This window comes from Pollicipes pollicipes, unplaced genomic scaffold, assembly GCF_011947565.3.
Source record: "Pollicipes pollicipes isolate AB1234 unplaced genomic scaffold, Ppol_2.1 Scaffold_4219;HRSCAF=4965_pilon_pilon_pilon, whole genome shotgun sequence".
Lineage (NCBI taxonomy): Eukaryota > Metazoa > Arthropoda > Thecostraca > Pollicipedomorpha > Pollicipedidae > Pollicipes > Pollicipes pollicipes.
The window spans coordinates 33,838,859-33,856,788 of NW_023596448.1; the positions used below are offsets into that span (position 1 = coordinate 33,838,859).

A 17,930-nucleotide genomic window follows, 5' to 3' on the forward strand; every position below is an offset into this window, starting at 1 on the left:
GTTAAACCGGACGGCCAATCAGACGCGGCGCCTCACCGTCGCCCCATCGCTCGCAAGACCTTCGCCATGAGAGGTGCCTTTTTCTTCTCTGCAAAGACAGAAAGGTTCATCAGCAGTCGAACAAAAATTGAGTAAGGGGGAGGGGCGGCTGAAACGTCATGTTCCATAAATTTTAGGCAATTATGACCAGCGTGAAGTGACAGATATAACAAATGTGAATGAATGAACAACAAAGTGACAATGTCCCATCCGAATCTGGCTCGCCAAAAAATGTCAAAAATAAGCCCGAACACAAAACTTATAAAATATATCAGTATCTTCGAGCTCGCTGGTGGCACGCTTTCTGCATGCAGAGCTTCACCGCGGGGAGAAAATACTGTTGCGAGCAAACCCCAGGGTGAAGGAAATTCAAGTCCAGCGCGGTCGACTCGCCCTCTCCCCCGGCGGCCGACCGCGGCCGGCGGCGGCACTCACGCGGGGCGGCGGTGCGTCCGGGCGCCGCCGGCCGGCTAGTAGGGTCGGCGCCAGGCGCTGGCCGCGGCTGTCTCGCCCCGCCGGCCGCCATGGAGTTGGGCATCGGCATGGCCACCGCCACAGCCGTGCCGTTTTTCGCCTGTCGGAGGCGGCCGGCGGGGTCAGGCGGCAGGTCAGGGAGGGTGTCAGAGGTCACAGGCCAAGGGGCCAATGGGTTTGAGGTCACAGAGGAACGCTTGGTCAGAGGGAACGGGAGACACCAGGTCTGGAGACTACAGGAGCGCGCCGGGTCAAAAAGGTTCTGAAGCTGCGGAGGGCCAGCAGCAGACACATGTCTGGATCCCAAGGGTAGATCCAGGGCCCCAAAATTTTGTGCTTATGGGATCCTGGTATATTCTTGGGGCTCCAGGCACGTGTCTGGTCAGAGGCACCCGGTCAGAGGTCAGAGGCGTATCGAATCAGAGGTCACGGAGGCGTGCCGGGTCAGAGGTCACAGAGACGTATCGGGTCAGTGGTCCCGGAGACGCACCGGGTCAGAGGTCATGGGGGCGTACCAGGTTAAAGGTCTCCGAGGCGCACCGGGCCCGCGAGGTCATGGAAGCGTATCGGGTCAGAGGTCACGGAGACGTACCGGGCCAGAAGGCGACGTGGTATAACGGCTCAGGGTCGCTATCAAGGACAGCCCAACGCGACCAGTATGCCACCTCACCAGACGCACATGGGAGACCATTGTTCCGCACAGGAACAACGGCTTACTCACAGACGCGCGACACCATCCAGCCACACAGTCAATACGGACGTCAACGGCTTCTGCTTTAAACTCTCGCCCATGAGGCCACCAGGCGCAATCCTGCCACCATCCCAGCGACACACGTGAATTACACCACCAGGTGCGGCAACCCCTCCTAAGACGCGGCGCAGCTACCACGCTCACAGCACCAGCCCGCCTCAGCGCCGCTCCCGCCGCCTCGGCCGGCGCCGCAGCGCGCGCCGTCGGCGCCTCGCACCTGTTTCCTGGCGACGTTCCTCGGCGGTTTGGCCACTGTGTGTTCGTAGGCCACCTTGGTCTTGCGGCTGCTGGCCAGCGACTCCTGGCGCTTGCCCTCGATGATGGAGCGCAGCTTGTTGTACTTGATCTCGCGCTCCTCCGCGCAGCGCTGCCGGCGGACACGGCCGCGCGTCACGGGCCGGCCGTGTTGTGTGCCGCGGCGAGCGCGCTCGGGCGCGTTGGCTCGTGCCGCGGGGATTACGCACGTGTTAAAGGGATACAGCAGGTATGGTCAACAGGCAACAGGCCGCTGTGCTCGCTCAGAACGGACAGACACAGTTACCAGCAGCCGCACACTGACCAAACCAACCACCAGACCAGACCAGACCAGACCAGGCACCAGTCACTGGCACAGCGAGGTGGCCACCAAACGACCCACCCAGCCCAATACCGAAGCCGCCACCGGACCATGAACATCGCCATGAAGCAACGATAACACCGCCGCTCGGCTGAGGCATCAGCATCCCTGGCCCACCGACCAAGCAGAGACCGCTACCCCATCGGGTCTGCCCCGAGTCCCGAGCCCCGAATCCCGAGTCCCGAGCCCCGAGTCTGAGCCCCGAGTCCCGAAAGCCCCCCCCCCCCCCCCCCACACACACCGGGTCCAGCGCAGGGCGGCCGGAGGAGACTCACGATATGCATCTCGCGCCACGTCTCCATCTCCTGGCGGGTGCTCGGCGCGGAAATCCTTGTGCCCAGCGCCTTCCAGAGGGGTTCCGTGTCCTCCAGCAGGTAGGAGTTGTAGTAATCGATGTTGTGCAGCTGGCCGGCCGAGCACTTATCCAGCACCGGCCATCAAGATGTCGTACGGCAACGCACCGTGTACTCCAGGTCTGCGGGCGGCGGGCGGGCGCCGTCAGTCCGGCAGGCAGGCGCCGCGAGCACGTGCGCCGGTGGATTCGGGGGGCTCGAGACCAGCAGCCCAGCGATCGGGCGTCCAATGTGATGTGGGCTCTACCTGCGGCTGCGGGGAGATGCCCGGCCAGGCACCACACGAAAACATGAGCCCCTGATTCAGGCGCAAACACAATGCCACCTGCATCAAACACAGTCAGAAAGGACGTAGCAGAAGTACCTTCCGCTAGAACTCTGTGTATCTGCCCCCCTGAGTTCGCCCTTGAGTCACCGACACGGAGCGGCTCGACTGCCGTTGTCCGGCACACGCCAGGCAGGGTGGGCATCACAGTCGATTGTTCTCCTGTAGGCTGCGCAGGCAGATGTCCACCAGTTGTCGGCACGCGGGACCAGCCGGCGCTGCGCGCGCCAGAGTACACTTGGTCCTGGACACAGGGGCACGGATGTCAGACACAGGGGCACGGACGGTCAGACACAGCGCGACGCGCCGCTCATGGGCACGGAGAGCGCTGGTCAGACGGGCTGACGTAAGTGGAGAATATCGGCCACGGAAGCCGCTCCTGGGCACGGAGAGCGCTGGTCGACGGGCTGACGTAGGCGGAGAACATCGGTCACGGAAGCAGCGACAAGACGGTCAGACGATCCCCTCGCCTTGCGTTCCTGACACCGCCCCTGCCCACCCTCACAGCCTCCCCCTCCCGTTCGCCGACTCCCCTCACCACGTGTTCCTGGCACCGCCGCTGTTCCCCACCCTCCCTCTTCCCCTCACCGTTTGTTTTTGGCGCCGAGCACGGCGGCCAACGCCTCCTCCTCGTCCAGGGTGCGCTTGGCGGCGGGCCGGCCGGCGGCCGGGCGCGCGCGGCAGTGGCCGGTAGTGGCCCGAGATCTCTGGCAGCGCGTCCAGCACCTCGAGCGCCGGCGGCGGCGGCGGCGGCGATGGCCGGGCCCGCCTCCACCAGCTGCCGAGCGAGAGCGGGGTCAGCCAGGGAAGAGCGAGGCGCGGCGGCTGGGTCAGAGGAGAGCGGGGAGCGGCGGCGGGGTCAGGGCGCGATTGCTCGTCGCTCGTGCACTACACGCCTGGACCCAGGAACGGGACTAGAGTAATGAGGTATTTCGAGGGGGAATCAAAGATGCAGCCAAAGTGACAGCCGGGGACAGCACAGTGGCCACGGCCCTCTGTATCAGTACGGGGGGGGGGGGGGGGAACCGGCAGCGGATGCACAGACAGGCTGCGGCCGCAGCACCGGCGCCCTCAAAGACCAGCGATATTTACATGATACGTGCACTGTCCGTTCAGTGGTAAATTGGAATTCAGCGCGTGGAAATACCTATCAGACACAGCGCGCAAACTGTACAACCACTAGTGAGGTTTGGTGCGTACCAGAACATTCAGAAACGGTTAGGTATATAATGATATGCTGTAACGCGACGAAACGCAGCTTTGCATGCTCGACATAATCTTACCCGACACGCAACTGCCAGTTCCAGCAGCAGACTGACCCGAATCTCAGACCAGCACAGCGAAATCGGGCGACACTAACGGTATCCCGGTCAGCGCGTGGAAGAGTGAATCCGACCCAGGCCAACGAGGAACAACTCAAAGCGTAACCGGGAAGAGCTACTCACAGAACCAGAGGAGTTCAGCGAAGACGACGACTTTGATGAGGACGACTTGGACTTCTTCTTCTTCTTCCGCACGACTGAGTCGGAGCCGCCTGCGTGAGATTGGGCGAATCCCCAGTTATGAGCGAACCGATCAGCCACGAAGCACTCATCGATGTATAACTGCTTCCCCTGCACACGGGAGATAACCCCGACAACGAGGCGAGGCTGGCTAGTGTAACACATCCTTAGCAGCCAATCGTCTCAAAGAACCGGAAAAAGACAAAAAGTAAACAATCAGCCACATCTATCCCTAGACAGCAGCGTGGGTAAACTTTAAACTGTTGAGTGCCAAGGATGCTGGCATCTTGCATGTTACTGCACACGTGTCTTGAGACCACCAAGACTGCAGCCCTTTTCCTCGCTCAACACCGACCAGCCAGCATCGAGCCAGATGGCGGTCAACCCAGCATCTGTGCACTCCCGGCACGGAAAATCGGACGGACAGGTCAGAACGTGAAAACACAAGGGTCAAACGGCAACGCATCAGCAGCAAAGGAAGCATGCTGGGGGCGGAGGTGGCAGGAGGAGACCAGAGGTCTGGTGACATGAATTAGTCTCCCCTGGTACAAGCTGCACCCACTCACCGAGCCGCGGGCCGCGAAGGATGCGCCACCGGTCTCCTCGTCGCCGCCGCCGCTGCTGGGCTGGCCGAGGAAGTCGAACCTCGCGGAGGGCCGGGGCCGGCCGCGCCAGCCGCCCCCTGCTCCGAGCGGTCCCGATCAGCGCCGCGACGACTTGTGCTTGCTGCCGTGGTGCCGCTCCTTGCGCGCCGCCTCGCCGTTGACCTTCGGCGTCGGCGCCGCGCCGTCGGGCGAGGCGCCGACGTCTCGCCGATCCCGCTCCTTTCCATGCTTGCGCGGTCGCCCTTCACGGTCACGGTCGCGGTCACGGTCAGCGGTCGCGGTCGCGGTCACGGTCGCGGTCACGATCACGGTCGCGGTCACGGTCACGATCACGGTCGCGATCGCTGGTCGCGGTCACCGCCGCCGGCGGTGTCCGGGCTGGGCGAGGCGGCGGGATCGTGGCCGTTCACCGGCGCCGGCTCGTGCCGACGGTGCTTGCTCTCCTTGCGGTGCCTGCTCTCGGCGCGGGGTCGCGCTCCTTGTGCCGGTGCTCGCTGCTCGGGGCCGGCCGCCTCCTCGCGGCCGCGCGCGCTCCCTCGCGGCGGCGCCGCTTCTCGTCGCGCGCGCGCCGCTCGGCCTCAGCGGCCGCCTGCGCCTCCCGCTCGGCCTCGGCCTCGGCCAGCTCGCGCTGGCGCCGCTCCTCCTCCTCCGCCTCGCGCTGGCGCTGCTCCTCCTCCTCCGCCTCGCGCTGGCGCTGCTCCTCGCGCGCGCGCGCCTCGTCGATCTCCATGCGCTCGCTGCCGTACGCTGGCGGCCGGCGAAGCGCTGCGCGCGCTGGCCCGCTCGGCCTGCTCGTTGTCGTCGAAGATGCGCTTCCATTTGGAGACAAGCTCCCGCGACTTGAGCCCGACCGGGCCCGGATCGCGCCGGAAGGCGTTCACCGTCTTGCCCACGCCGGTGCGCGACAACACGTCCACCGTGATGGGCAGCCTCTGCAGCTTGCTGAAGCAGTGCAGGATCTGGGGATGCAAAGAGCAAAGCGTTGGGGGAGACTGCTTGCACGTTGTCTGCGGTGTTGGTTACTGTGGCTTGTTGTTGTGCTACACTTGTGGTGGAGCTTCTGACCATGGCCTCAGTCTATTCTTTAATCTAGGTCTTATAATATCACCTAAAAGCTTTATATAGCATAGCCAGAAATAGCCAAACCCATAATGCAAGATGCACAAAATAACATGAGCCTTATATAGATATGTATATATATAGATATGTATATATATATATATAGTATATATAGGTATATATATTATATATGTATATATATATATATATATATATATATATATATATATCTTAGCTGTTAGTCTGATTATCTAACCAATTATTTTATGTCTGCTATATGGTGTAAGACAATGCTCTTCACCTGAAATATTGTCATCCGATATGATGGATTGGTGCATTTAATGTTTATACAGCTCACTTTTTCGTCTAGCCTCACTTTGTTTTGACAAAGTTACTCAGGTACAGTTTTTAAGTGTGACACATATTCTGGGCCTTGGTATATGTATATACCATATAGCAGACATAAAATAATTGGTTAGATAATCAGACTTAACAGCTAAGAACACACCAACTGTGTCAGCAATGATAGCGCAAATGCATGGACAAGAATGGACAAAACTGAACATGACTGCAAATAATCATGGTAAGGTGGCTCAGGAACATGACCTTGTTTAAACCTCCATTTGAAAAAAAAACTTAATGCAATTAAAGTTGCAACTAACTTTTTATGTACTAAACATTATTTTTAAATGCTGCTCAAGTATGCTCATGATAAAGAACTCATGAAAACAGTAGAAGCGCATGTGTGTACCAAGGCTCAAATATTTCCAAATTTGGTGGTGTTATGACTGAGATGCATGCAAACAAATCAAAACAGCTTTGGCTAGGCCTTAAGTGATTGCAAAAGCCTGTGAGAGTTGGGCATTTATCACTGCCTGAATGACATTTACACCAAACAGCAGGTTAATGGTATTTCATATGATTGCAAAATTACATGGGCCTTGGCATCCTTAGACCCCTGTCACAAGAGGCATTAAACAACTGCAACAAGCTGATTTTCTTCCTCTAAATGACATCAAATATACACAAGACCAACAGCTGGTCTTGATAATTATCTGGTATCTTGCAAAATCTTACAGGAAGGTGCTTGGCACTGCCAACATGGACAATTATCTAAAAAAAAAATCAGTGCTAAGTGAGAATCCAAAATCATTCCCAGAGCACAGTTGGCTACAGAATATTTTTGGTATGCCTGCCTAGGACTGTATGCTATGCATGGTGCATGTGGTACAAAATTGAGAGATAACTTCTGCATCTGCTGGATGTAAGTGGATAATCTCTGAGGATGATTAGCAGACATAAATATCTGTTTCACAAACATAGATTATAGTGGCTCAGCCAACAGGAGAAATACATCCTAATCCCAAGCATGAGAGCTGCACAGAATCACAAAATCAGTTACTGAAAGTGAAAGTCTGTAAGGCTTTAACATTTCACAATTGAAGGCATTATACTAAATTCTTCATAGTTGGCATACAAATGTCCCACTTTTCCCCTGCAGCAAATCCCATGTTATCATGTTCAACCCTGTTGAATCTGGCATAACCTACATCTAAGCAAAATTTGGAAAGCTGCTCAAATGGATGGAATTAGGCAAAGCACACACATGTTGAACCGAAACACGAAGACTTAGCACTTATACAGAAGAAAGCAAACTACTGTGTGTGCTAAATGTGTTATAAAGTGCTCACCTTGTCCTCATCGCTGTACCTTTCGACCTTTTTCTGGTAATGCTCGACGATCTCTAATAACGAGGCACTCATCGTCATATCCGCTTCTGACACCTCCTCTTCGTATCGCTATGTAGTCTTTCAGGCCTTGCTTATGGCTCGACCAAGCAAAGGTCCTACCTTGCTTTGATTTTACATCATAATCACAAAAGTCGTAAAAGCCCGACCACACGCGCACAGAACTCCAAAACATAGAAATTTTACACAACACATATGCTGTGGAAGTCGGAAAAGTCTCGTGCGTAATATTTGTCCCAATACTTGTTCCGTACACTTGATGGTATTTGGCAGCCAGCTCTCTCCGCAGTACTGAAGCAGTAAAATTTTAGCTCGTTTTGTGCAGCGTAGCCAAACATGCACATTGCAACAACATCGAACTCAATCCCTTTGTATGCACTGCTTATCAGAGGACATCGGTCAGTTTGTATGAGCCTTTTATTTAATCGCCGTCATGCTTTCAGCAATGCAGCACATTCTACGACTGTGTAGATGCAAGAGAGGTTGGCGTACCAGGTTGTTCGGAAGCTGGCACCTCAGGGAGGACGTGGATGTACCTTATGCATTGTTAACATGTGAACTTTTTCTTGCCCGTCAAACGTGCGGTGGAGGTGCATTAAAATGCGGGTAACGTCATGAAAAAGGTTGGCGTCTCCTACCCATTATGGGGACGAACAGCCTTCAACGCTCAGCATGTGTCAGGATCATACCAGTTGCCCGCAACTTCATAAGCAGTGTGGTGCAATGAAGCTGAAAGTAGAACTACTGACTCGCACCCGAGCGTGCTCAAATGTACAGAGGGCTTGCTTAACCCATCTCGGCTAACTCGGGTCAAAATATCTTCATGAGCAGTAGCCATTCGAACTGAACATGCAAACAGAAAGCTGCAATTGACATTCCTTCGTGTAATCTCCCACGAAGATGGCAAAACAATTTGCGATACCGAACACTAAAATATGTGACCACCTCACCTTAAACAAATCTTCTCTAAGGCAATGCTGCGCGTGACCGAACGGGACAAGACAGCAGAACATGATGTTGAGCGTCACCAAACGAGATCAGGCCGGGGAAGAAAGCATGTTCCGTGTGAATCGGCGACATCAGTCGAGAAACATCGTGCTGTGGTGTAGTGCGTGCTGGTGCGCGCGGCTGGGCGCGCCTCTGCGGCCGACCGCCGGAGGCGGGGGCTGACCGGCCGCCGGTCAGCGGTCACCGGGACGTCGGTCTTCTGCTTCCGGTGAGAGCGCGCGGATGTCACGCTGGTGGCAAGGAGAAGGGCGTGCCAAATGGAGTCGCGGGAGAAATTGGTGTAGGGTGGTGGGGAAGAGCTGGAAGACTTCTTGCGACGGTTGGATGCCTTTCGGATGACAGTGGTGAATGAGAAGAAGGCGATGTGGAAGGCGCTTGTTGGCCTCGGTTCGCGGATTGTGGTGATGGGTCCACTGTCAGAAGAGGACACAGAGGATGTTCAGAGCGCGAAGTCGGCAGCGTGTCGGCAGCTCGGTCCGTCCCAGAGCTGGTATCAGGACCGGCTTAATCAGCGACGTAAGCAGCCCTTCCGAGGCATAAGGCACGTTTCTTTCCGATCTACTCTCATTGTTTCGTGGCGCATTCCCTGACTCGGGGCCTGACACGTCTGTCGGAGCAGCTATCTTGAGGAGTCAGTTCTTGAATGACATTTAATCCTATATTGCGGCGCGGTTACGGCTCTTGTATCCCGGCATTGACGTTGATATGATGATACATACAAAACAGAGTGAGGAGGCTGTCCGTCGCTCGCCGGCTGAGGTCAGTCACATTGTGGAGGGGTCCTGCGGTAGAGAAGGGAGCGGCTGATCATCCCCGTGACGAGGTGGACCGAGCTTGCTCGTGCCGTGTTCCGAGACCCGCGCTGCGGCCGGGTCAGCTGGCCGGCTGGTGCTATCGCCGGGGGCGGCGTGACGTCACTCGGAGCCGGACGGGTCAGCCAGTGGCCGGCTCAGCAGGGCGAGAGACCGTCACGTGACCCGGCCAAGGTCAGCTGCGCGGCCGGCCCACAGGAGCGTGCCCACGGGGAGGGCAGCTGCGCGACATAGCGGGCTGGCCGGCGTCCGGGTCGGGCCGGGCTGGTTTCAGGGGCAGGCGAGCGCGATGTTAGACATGCAGTCCTTCTGACCACCGGTAGGTGGAGTGTACCCAGGCTCCATCTGGTCCCGGCCGGGGGTCACCGGCACCCGTGGTCTGCTGGCGTTGTGAGTTTGGGCACAACCAGCATGACTGTCCTCAGGCTTTAAACTGAGGAGGATTACTACCGCGGGACCGGTGGTAACCGGATCCAGAGGTCAAAGGTCCTCGCAATTCGCAAGTACGTTTGCTTCATGTGCGTGGTCGCAATGCGACAGTGGATTGTACGTGGTTGGTTGATACGGGAGCAGTGGCCACCTGTGTGTCGGCATCTCTTCCGGGGGTCAGCTCGTTTCCACTCAACCCAGCGGCTGTACACCCGATCGCAGCCAATCACACGACATTGAAACGTGTTGGTATGATTTCGGCAAACGCTTCGGTCGGTCCGGCAACGATAAATGACGCTCAGGCACTGATGGTGGAAGATTTGCCTGCTTCGGCCATCCTTGGAAATGATGCTCTGACGTTGTTCAAGTCCGTCCAAGTAAACTACACCGAGCGGGTGCTGTATTTAGGGCATTTTCGCACACAGTTGGAGGAGTAGGCACTCCGACGCATCCAGTTTCTGTGCACCTTGTATCTGATTGAACGGCAAAACCTTTTTCTAAAAGGATGATTTACGCGCAAGCTGAGGATTTGGAGTCGATTTCCCGAGATGTTATGTTTGATCCGGATGCTCGACAAGTGGAACGTTACGGGATTTCAGTTAGTCCCTGCCTGGCCAGGCCTGGAGTGGATTAGCCGCATTCCAATTCTCGTGGAAAAACCCCGGATCAGATTCTGTCCGTCCTTGTATCCATTCCGTCGTTGATGAGGTTGAAGACATGGAGACGGCTCCAGTAGGGAGTGACAGGCCTACACGGGTCGGAGTGGTACACGTTGATTTGGCTGAAGCGGAAGTCAACCAGGTCAGTCACAGGAAACTGAAGAGTCTATTTCACGGGTGTCTGGACGTGTTCGCAAATTCTGATGCTGAGCTGGGACGAGCACATCGCGCCCATTTCGACATCAACACCGGCGGGTCGCCACCTGTTGCAGTTTGGCCAAGAAGGACCCCATATCATTTGAGACCAGAAGTGCGGGGGCTTATCGTTGACACGGAGGCCCTCGGGCTAATCCAGCGTACCAGTTACCCTTGGTCGTCACCCATTTTGGTGTTTGAGAAGTGAGATGGTACTTTTCGTTGTGTGGTGAACTTCCGTGCGTTAGACAGCAAGACGATGGGCGAGATCTGCTACATACCATCTGTCAAGGAATGCCTAGATAGCTTGGCCGGTGCAAAAACTGAAATAGAGCACCTGCACCTGCTGCGAACCATGTTCGTAAGGCTGAGTTGTACGGGTTTGACTGTAGAGAGTAAGAGGATGGTGCTCTGCAGGCGTCTGATAAGGTTCCTTGGGCACGTTGTGCCATCCTCAGGTCTCGAGCCAGGTGCAGACAAGGTTGAGGTCATCAAGGACTGGCCGTGACCACAGGCAACCAAGCAGTTGAAACAATTTCTTGGGCTGTGCAATGACTTACAACGATTTCGCGCCAATCTCTAGGCTGTGGCAGTTCCGCTGCATACAATCTCTAAAGGACCAAGCTCCAGTGGGATGAAAGGAAAGTCAATGCCTTTCAGGAACTGAGGCATGCCCTCGGCACGACCTCGCTCTTACATTTGCTAGACACGCAGCAAGAACCTGAGGCTGGCACGGATACACTGGATTTTGGCTTTGGATGTTTTCTGTCGCAGGGGGACCAACCAGGAGTCAATAGGCCGGTGAGCTTTGCCTCAAAGACCTTGTCTGATAGTGAGAAGAGCTGGTACATTTGAGGTAAGCCGGTGCTCATTTTTGTTTTTGCTTTGAGGGAATTCCATCTGCACCTGCTTTGCGCGCGCATCAAGTGGCTCACTGACCACCGCTGGCTTCAGCGGTTACGCAACACAAAAGATCCGAGAGGGCGGGCACGCGTACTGGGTTGAGAAGATTGAGGAGTTCAATTTTCTATACATTTCAGAAAAGCTAGGAAAAACCAACACACGGATGCTTTATCTCGCGTGATGATCTGCGCAGCGCAGCCAGTGCCGCAGTCTCAGCCACATGATCTCATCCACCTGGTCGGGGGGGGGGGAAGGGGGGGGGGGGTTGCGAGATGCTCAGGAGCGGGACGGGGCGGCCAGCGTACTGCGCATGGAAGCGCGCCTCAACCGGGTGGAGGGTCCACATAGCCGTCGGTGCCGGCAGGGCGGTTTTGAACCGGTCATTGATCAGGGCAGCGGTTTGTTAGTCGTCGTCAAAGCAGGTATAAATGAGACGCTGGTCCCGAAAGGTCTCATTCCACGCGTTTTGAGTCTCCAGCATGACTAGTTTGGCCATTTCGGACTGGGAGACTGGAAGGACCTGTCAGCTGCTGCAGTGGACCGGAAACATTTCATGGGAAATGGAGCAGGATGTCAGGAACTACCGTAAGGCTATTTGGCTCCTGCCGTTCAAACAACACGCAACGCTGTTTCACGGCGTCGTTGGAAATGACGACGCAGCCCGCAGCTCTTTGGCAGCACGTCGCTGCCGGCCTGATGGGACCGTTCGGACGTGAGATCACAGAGCAGGGTAATCGATACGTTCTGTTCGCACTGGGCCTGAGCAAAAGTGTGTAGCTGGCTACCATTCCAGACAAATCGGCAGAAGCCGTGGCCAGGTCGCTGACCGAGAAGTGTTCTTTACCGTCACGGCCTCCCGGAATCCACACTGACAGACTTGCGGCCTGGGATCCCTGGACGATCCAAGGTAGGATCTCTGTTTCTTGTTGCTGTGACTGTTAATTCGAACAGAAGGCATCTCCCCCATTGTAAAAAAACGTCCCAGCCTAATCTTGGGTGGTTTGAGCTTCTTTTGAAAGACTTTCGGAAGACTTCACGGCGGTCGTTCTTACGTGAACGGCGCGAGAGCCGTCTGGTGTTGCCTGCCGGGGCCAACGCCGTTCGTTTTTACAAACTCTGCAACCCCGGTCGTCACTGGTTTTGTTCCAGAGATTGCGAACTTTTGAGGCATAACAACTGTTTTACGTTATTTGTTTCACTAGTCGGTTCTGCAAAAGGATGAGCGTTCTCGGGCAAACATGGGCTGGATTTTTTCATTTTTGACCGTGTTTGGATTCACGTTGTCCTGCCGCACCCGGTGATTGGTGCGTTGAGGCGTGCCCGATCCCGACAATGTTCCGTTAGAAGGTTCGTAAACCCGAACATACCTAAATCTTTTCAGTGAATAACGTTGTTTCAAAGACGCTACTTTCCCTTGGGCCGTTTCGCTCTCCCTAGCCCTATGTGGTTATATATATATATATATATATATATATATATATATTATATATATATATATATATATATATATATATATATGTTTTCACATGCAATAACGCCAGGGTTATCACGCCTCTTTCCACTGTGGTGATAGGTCAAAACGGATCACCGAAGCGGACCTGCACCAGGCATAGGTTCCTGATGCCTTGACGTTACAAAGAGCTAGATACCGCCTGGTCCTTTGATGTGCTCTGCTTCATCCCGTTGTGTGTGTGAGCCATTTGCACAGTAATTCAACAGTTGAGCCATTTGCACAGTAATTCAACAGTTCAGCCATTTGCACAGTAATTCAACAGTTGAGCCATTTGCACAGTAATTCAACAGTTGAGCCATTTGCACAGTAATTCAACAGTGAGCCATTTGCACAGTAATTCACAGTTTTCTCACGACTGTTACGAGTTTTCTTGGCTTCCGTGGGTCTCCTGTGGCATGCATTTGACAGTCAATCCGCGCGCTGTATCGGCTGTGGGATGCCAGAATGTCAATTATGCGATTTTCCAATGTACCTTACACAATAGAAGTCATGGACAAGCGCTGGTACATGCTGCGGGTATCGGGGTGAACGCAGTTTCTCGAGTTTCAACCTTTTGTAGATTGTGAGTGCTGCTGAGGGTAATGGAATAACCATGGGCGCGGCACGTCGTGGAGCCTCGGCGCTCCCAGTAGCAAGAAGTGACGTCACGGAGGACCTTTAAAGCCGAGCTAATAGTACCAACGCTACCTGGCCAGCATCCATGGTTCGAACATGCTATCAGAAATACTCAGGATTGTCGTTTCAGTTAGATGACTCCTGCAAAGCCCGGCAGGCCCAATATGTTAGTACAGGCGATGTTAAGGACGTCATTAGCTTGTCGCACGCCAGGCTCTTGTTCAGCACGCGCTCTTAAGGAATGAGCGAAATAGCATGAAGTTGCCTGGTGTGGCCAGATCTAGCAATGAATCCCACATGTGGTATCTCCCACCTCAACGGCATTATCCCCGAGGCAAAACCGCTGTCAATAATATGCGGTATATGTAATACTTGCATTAGAACCAGTAGACAAACCTCAGCACTGTGACGCATCACGCCATCGCAGCCACGAGCAATTCAATAGTAACATCGCGCACCATCGATACCATCGTATCAAAGCGTTCATGTCGGAAGCATGTCGTAGGTGGAGGAGCCGGCGTACACTTATGTAACACGCAAGTCCCGTGCGCCCACCCGAGTTGCTGACAATACCGTGTCGGATATTTCCCTCATGATGAAAGCGACGAGCCGGTTGGCCGGCTGCGATCTCATCCGGCAGCTTTGTTAGCCATCGCCTCCTGTCGCCGATGATGCCACGAATGACGTGATGGCTCTGCTCGCTTCTGAGCCTCGTCGTCTCCGTGCGTCGTTAGATGTCTTCGCGACGGTCGAATAGGCTGGCGGCACGTTCCCGACGATCCAGCTGCTTGCACATCCGTGGTTGCGACGATGGGCGCATTGCTGTGTGATGACCTCCACAGTGGTGTCATGACACCGAGAGAGCTACCGGGCTGTGGATGTGAACCTCCCGCTATCGGGGAAAGCTTATCAAGCAGCTGTTCACACGGTGGCCAAGAGCGCATCCCACTGTTCATCTGGAGTAAAATGGCGCCAAGGCATCGCTCCAGCTGGCCGCAATTTTGTACAACCATATTATTGTTCGTCTGCCGATCGTTACACGCGCCATTTCTTTCCTCCGTTTTTCCGTTTGCCTGTTGCGTTCATGTTCAAGGTAGAAGTTTACAGATGATGGTCACTGCAGCGACCGAGTTGGATGTCGGTGTGTTGGATCTGGATCGGAGAGTTGCCGACAATTACGCTCACCAGAAACTCACGTTCACTGGGTAACTGAGGCGTTAGTGCAATCTGGGTCAGCGAAAATGTCTCGACACCTGACGAAGTCGACGCACGCAGTGCCGGCTGTCCTCGTGCAACGAGTTGTAGACGAGATCACCTGTGATAAGCGCCGGCCGTTTGCACTATGCATGGTAAAAGGGAGATGTCTTGCGGACGGCCTTGACCACGCGCTTCATGTCAGATTTTTGTCATGGCACGTAGGCATGCGGAGGCCTCTACCGACATATCGAAGGTCAGGCGGTCAGGTCACCGAAGGTGCGGCGGCTGCTCCTGACCTCTCAGGACGAAGCCGTCCCCTCGTCGGTAGGCCAATCGCCCGAAGGTCACGACCCCACCGCCGCGGGCGCTGGTCGACGCAGTGTTGATCCGAGGACAGGGCGATCATTCCCAATGGCTACCATCGCCTGGGGGAGTCAGTCAAGGAAAACTCTACCGAAATCAGGCTTGAGCCAAAGACCTCTCACCAGGATTGGCATGCGCGCTAGCCGACCGCGCAACCGAAGTGTTTCAGAACAACTTAAGATAAACACTTGAAACTTGCTATCAGTGTGCAAGTCTTTGTCATCTATGATAAATGTTGTGGTGCTTGAAATTTTGAGAATGCATGCACATTTTATAGTTTTTTTCCAAAAAATTTCGTTTTCAGATCAATATACTAAAACCTAACAATTTCTTGATCCGATATTGCAGTTTTGCAGCTTCCAATTTCTTCATTCGGTGTCTTCTTTTCGTGCAATGTGCACTGTGATAATTCGATTCAGTCTGCAATTTGCTCAGAACACGGTCGAAATTCTCGAAAGCTTTCGTGTCGCTACATGATTGGCGAGGTTGCCAATCAACCAGCAGTGATGTTGATTCACCTGGGGGGGGGGGGGAAGTTGACTTCCTCTGAGGTTTTTCTAGCACAAGTCAAAAACGAACGCGCACAGTGAGATAATTCCAGTAGCTGTTTATCTATAACATTCATCTATTTTGGTGCAGCTTTCGTGTTTATTTATGAATCAAAAAGTACTAACTCACATGAAAAACCATCATAATACCACAGGGTATATGACCATGGCACGAATCATTCTTGCTTTAATGGGCACCTTATGCAAAACGCATGCTGAGCTCAAAACAGGCAGTTTTATTGCATAATTTTGGACGCATAATTATGATACTGAACGGAAACTATGTGACGCTGGAATGCTTAGTGAGGTCACAATAGGTTGCATGAAGACATGCAGGGCCCAATGAGGCCATCCAAGGTCCTAGACCTAGACCAAGACATGGGTCCAAGACCTATGTTATCAGTAGCGGAGAGTCTAGATGAACAAGTGCGACGCTTGTGGCCACCTCCTTATCGTGTTTGTGGAGCTGATCACGTATAATTTCGTGCACCAATGTGCCTGATCTCAATTTGTTGCAATCCGTCGATGTGGCCAGGCATAATGAATGCAACAGCTATGCGATTTTGAGTCCTGTATGTGTCCAACACGCGTTTTTCATAAGAAAGCATTGTGCTGATCACATTGACCCAGCTAGCACTCCAATTTTTGTCATTTGAATGGCATATGAAGTTGACTTTAGCTGACCTCCAGGTCAGCCCAAAATAGTATGTTTGTTCCTGGAATGCTTTTGTTCTATAGCTGCGCGTGACAAAATAAGTTTGACAGGAGGCAAATGGGAAAAGAATGTTCTTGTAGGCTCGTGGTAGGCCACTTTTGAACGGTGACCTGATTTGACCTAACCCTTGTGGGAAACATAATTGGTCGGAATAGGCTTCCCACAGTCTTACGCTTATCTCCGTGCCCTCAATATCCGTGTCGACGTGTTAACACAAGCGTTAACTGCATGGATCGGAACAACCGTTTTTGACGTATGGTGACCTCTGGTAACCTCAAATTTGACCTAGGTCAAACATTTACCGCGCATTCTTTATTGACGGGACCTTCACAACAGTATTTTTTTCTTTGTCCTGCGTCGTCTGGAAGTTGGGGGTCCCAGCTGGAGCCAACTTCCCCTGGCTCGGCGGTAGTCTCAGACCTCCGGCCCGGCACAGGCTAACTGGACGCTCTCTCTTCTTCCGAGTTGTGCTCTGGTCTGGACGCTGGAGTTGCAGTAGCGAATGTCGCGTGCCATGGTCGTTCAGCCTCCACCACAGGGGGACAGTCTCGTACAGAAGGTTTGGTGCAGGGGGCCGAGCGGAAATATTGAGTTAGGTAAAATACACCAGAAACAGTGAAGTGCAAATACACTACAAAATAACCAAAGGTACACCAAAAAATTAAAATCCTCGAATTTGACCCACTTTCCTGTTAAAGTTTGTGGGCTTGGAGTCCCCCAATGAAAGGAAAGCTTCATCTTTGTGCCAATATGTTTCCTTGCTCTGCCCCGGCGGAAAATGCCGTCGTTGGCACCATTCATGTTGTTTAGTATCGATGGTCGCAACCAGGCTTCAGTAATCGACGTAGCGCCTATGTTATGTGGCTTCAGGCATAAGTAGTATAATCAGTAATAAGGGTCACGAGCTGATGTGCGGGTTAATAGAAAGTTGCCACAGGAATTTCCGTCCGGTAACAGTGAAGCGAGCTGCGGGCTGCGGCGCGGCACTCGCGTTAGGATGTTCACAGCTAGCGTTGTCTTGCTAGTTATCGTCGGACGATTGATGCTATCAGTTGCCAGGTTTTCGTAATTGTTCCATTGAATAATCCATGTTGAAATGTAGGTCTGCCAATTTTAAGGGTTCTTCCGAAAACGGGTGTCGAGTAAGTTTGTCCCGATTTTAGGTGCTCATATTTGACCGGTTTGTGTTAATTATCTGATAAGTCATCGGCGCAGATCCAAGCCCGCATAACTAAAATGCACAATTCGTTGCACTCTGTAGAACTTGGAAACATCGCCGAATACCGGAAAAGCACTCAGACAAAAACACAAAACTACATTAATCAACAAGACATCTGCATCATGTGATTAAAACATGCAGCACGCAAGCTGCAGCAAAAAGGATTTTTTACGAACGCACGATGTTTGACTAGCTCAGTCAGCCGCAGTCAACTGAACGTCGCAGGTTTAGTTTACTCTCATTTTTTATGTTCAGGTCTGCTTTGACTACAGAAGATTGAGA

The 17,930-nt window shown here is 53.7% G+C and overlaps 1 protein-coding gene and 1 long non-coding RNA gene across 2 annotated transcripts in view; one reads left to right on the forward strand and one right to left on the reverse strand.

Moving 5' to 3' along the window:
- LOC119095622 (uncharacterized) lies at positions 1–1,519 on the reverse strand. The gene is made up of 3 exons (XR_005093928.1): positions 1,482–1,519; positions 475–613; positions 1–88 (listed from the first exon to the last, which is right to left on the reverse strand). It is a non-coding gene; the product is annotated as an uncharacterized LOC119095622 (long non-coding RNA).
- Positions 1,520–13,480: 11,961 nt separating this feature from the next.
- The window catches only part of LOC119095235 (dynein heavy chain 3, axonemal-like), a 13,913-nt gene continuing 9,463 nt past the window's right edge, over positions 13,481–17,930 (forward strand). The window contains exon 1 of the mRNA XM_037218103.1: positions 13,481–13,507. Within this exon, the coding sequence (XP_037073998.1) occupies positions 13,481–13,507 (27 nt within the window). The remainder of the gene's footprint in view (positions 13,508–17,930) is intronic.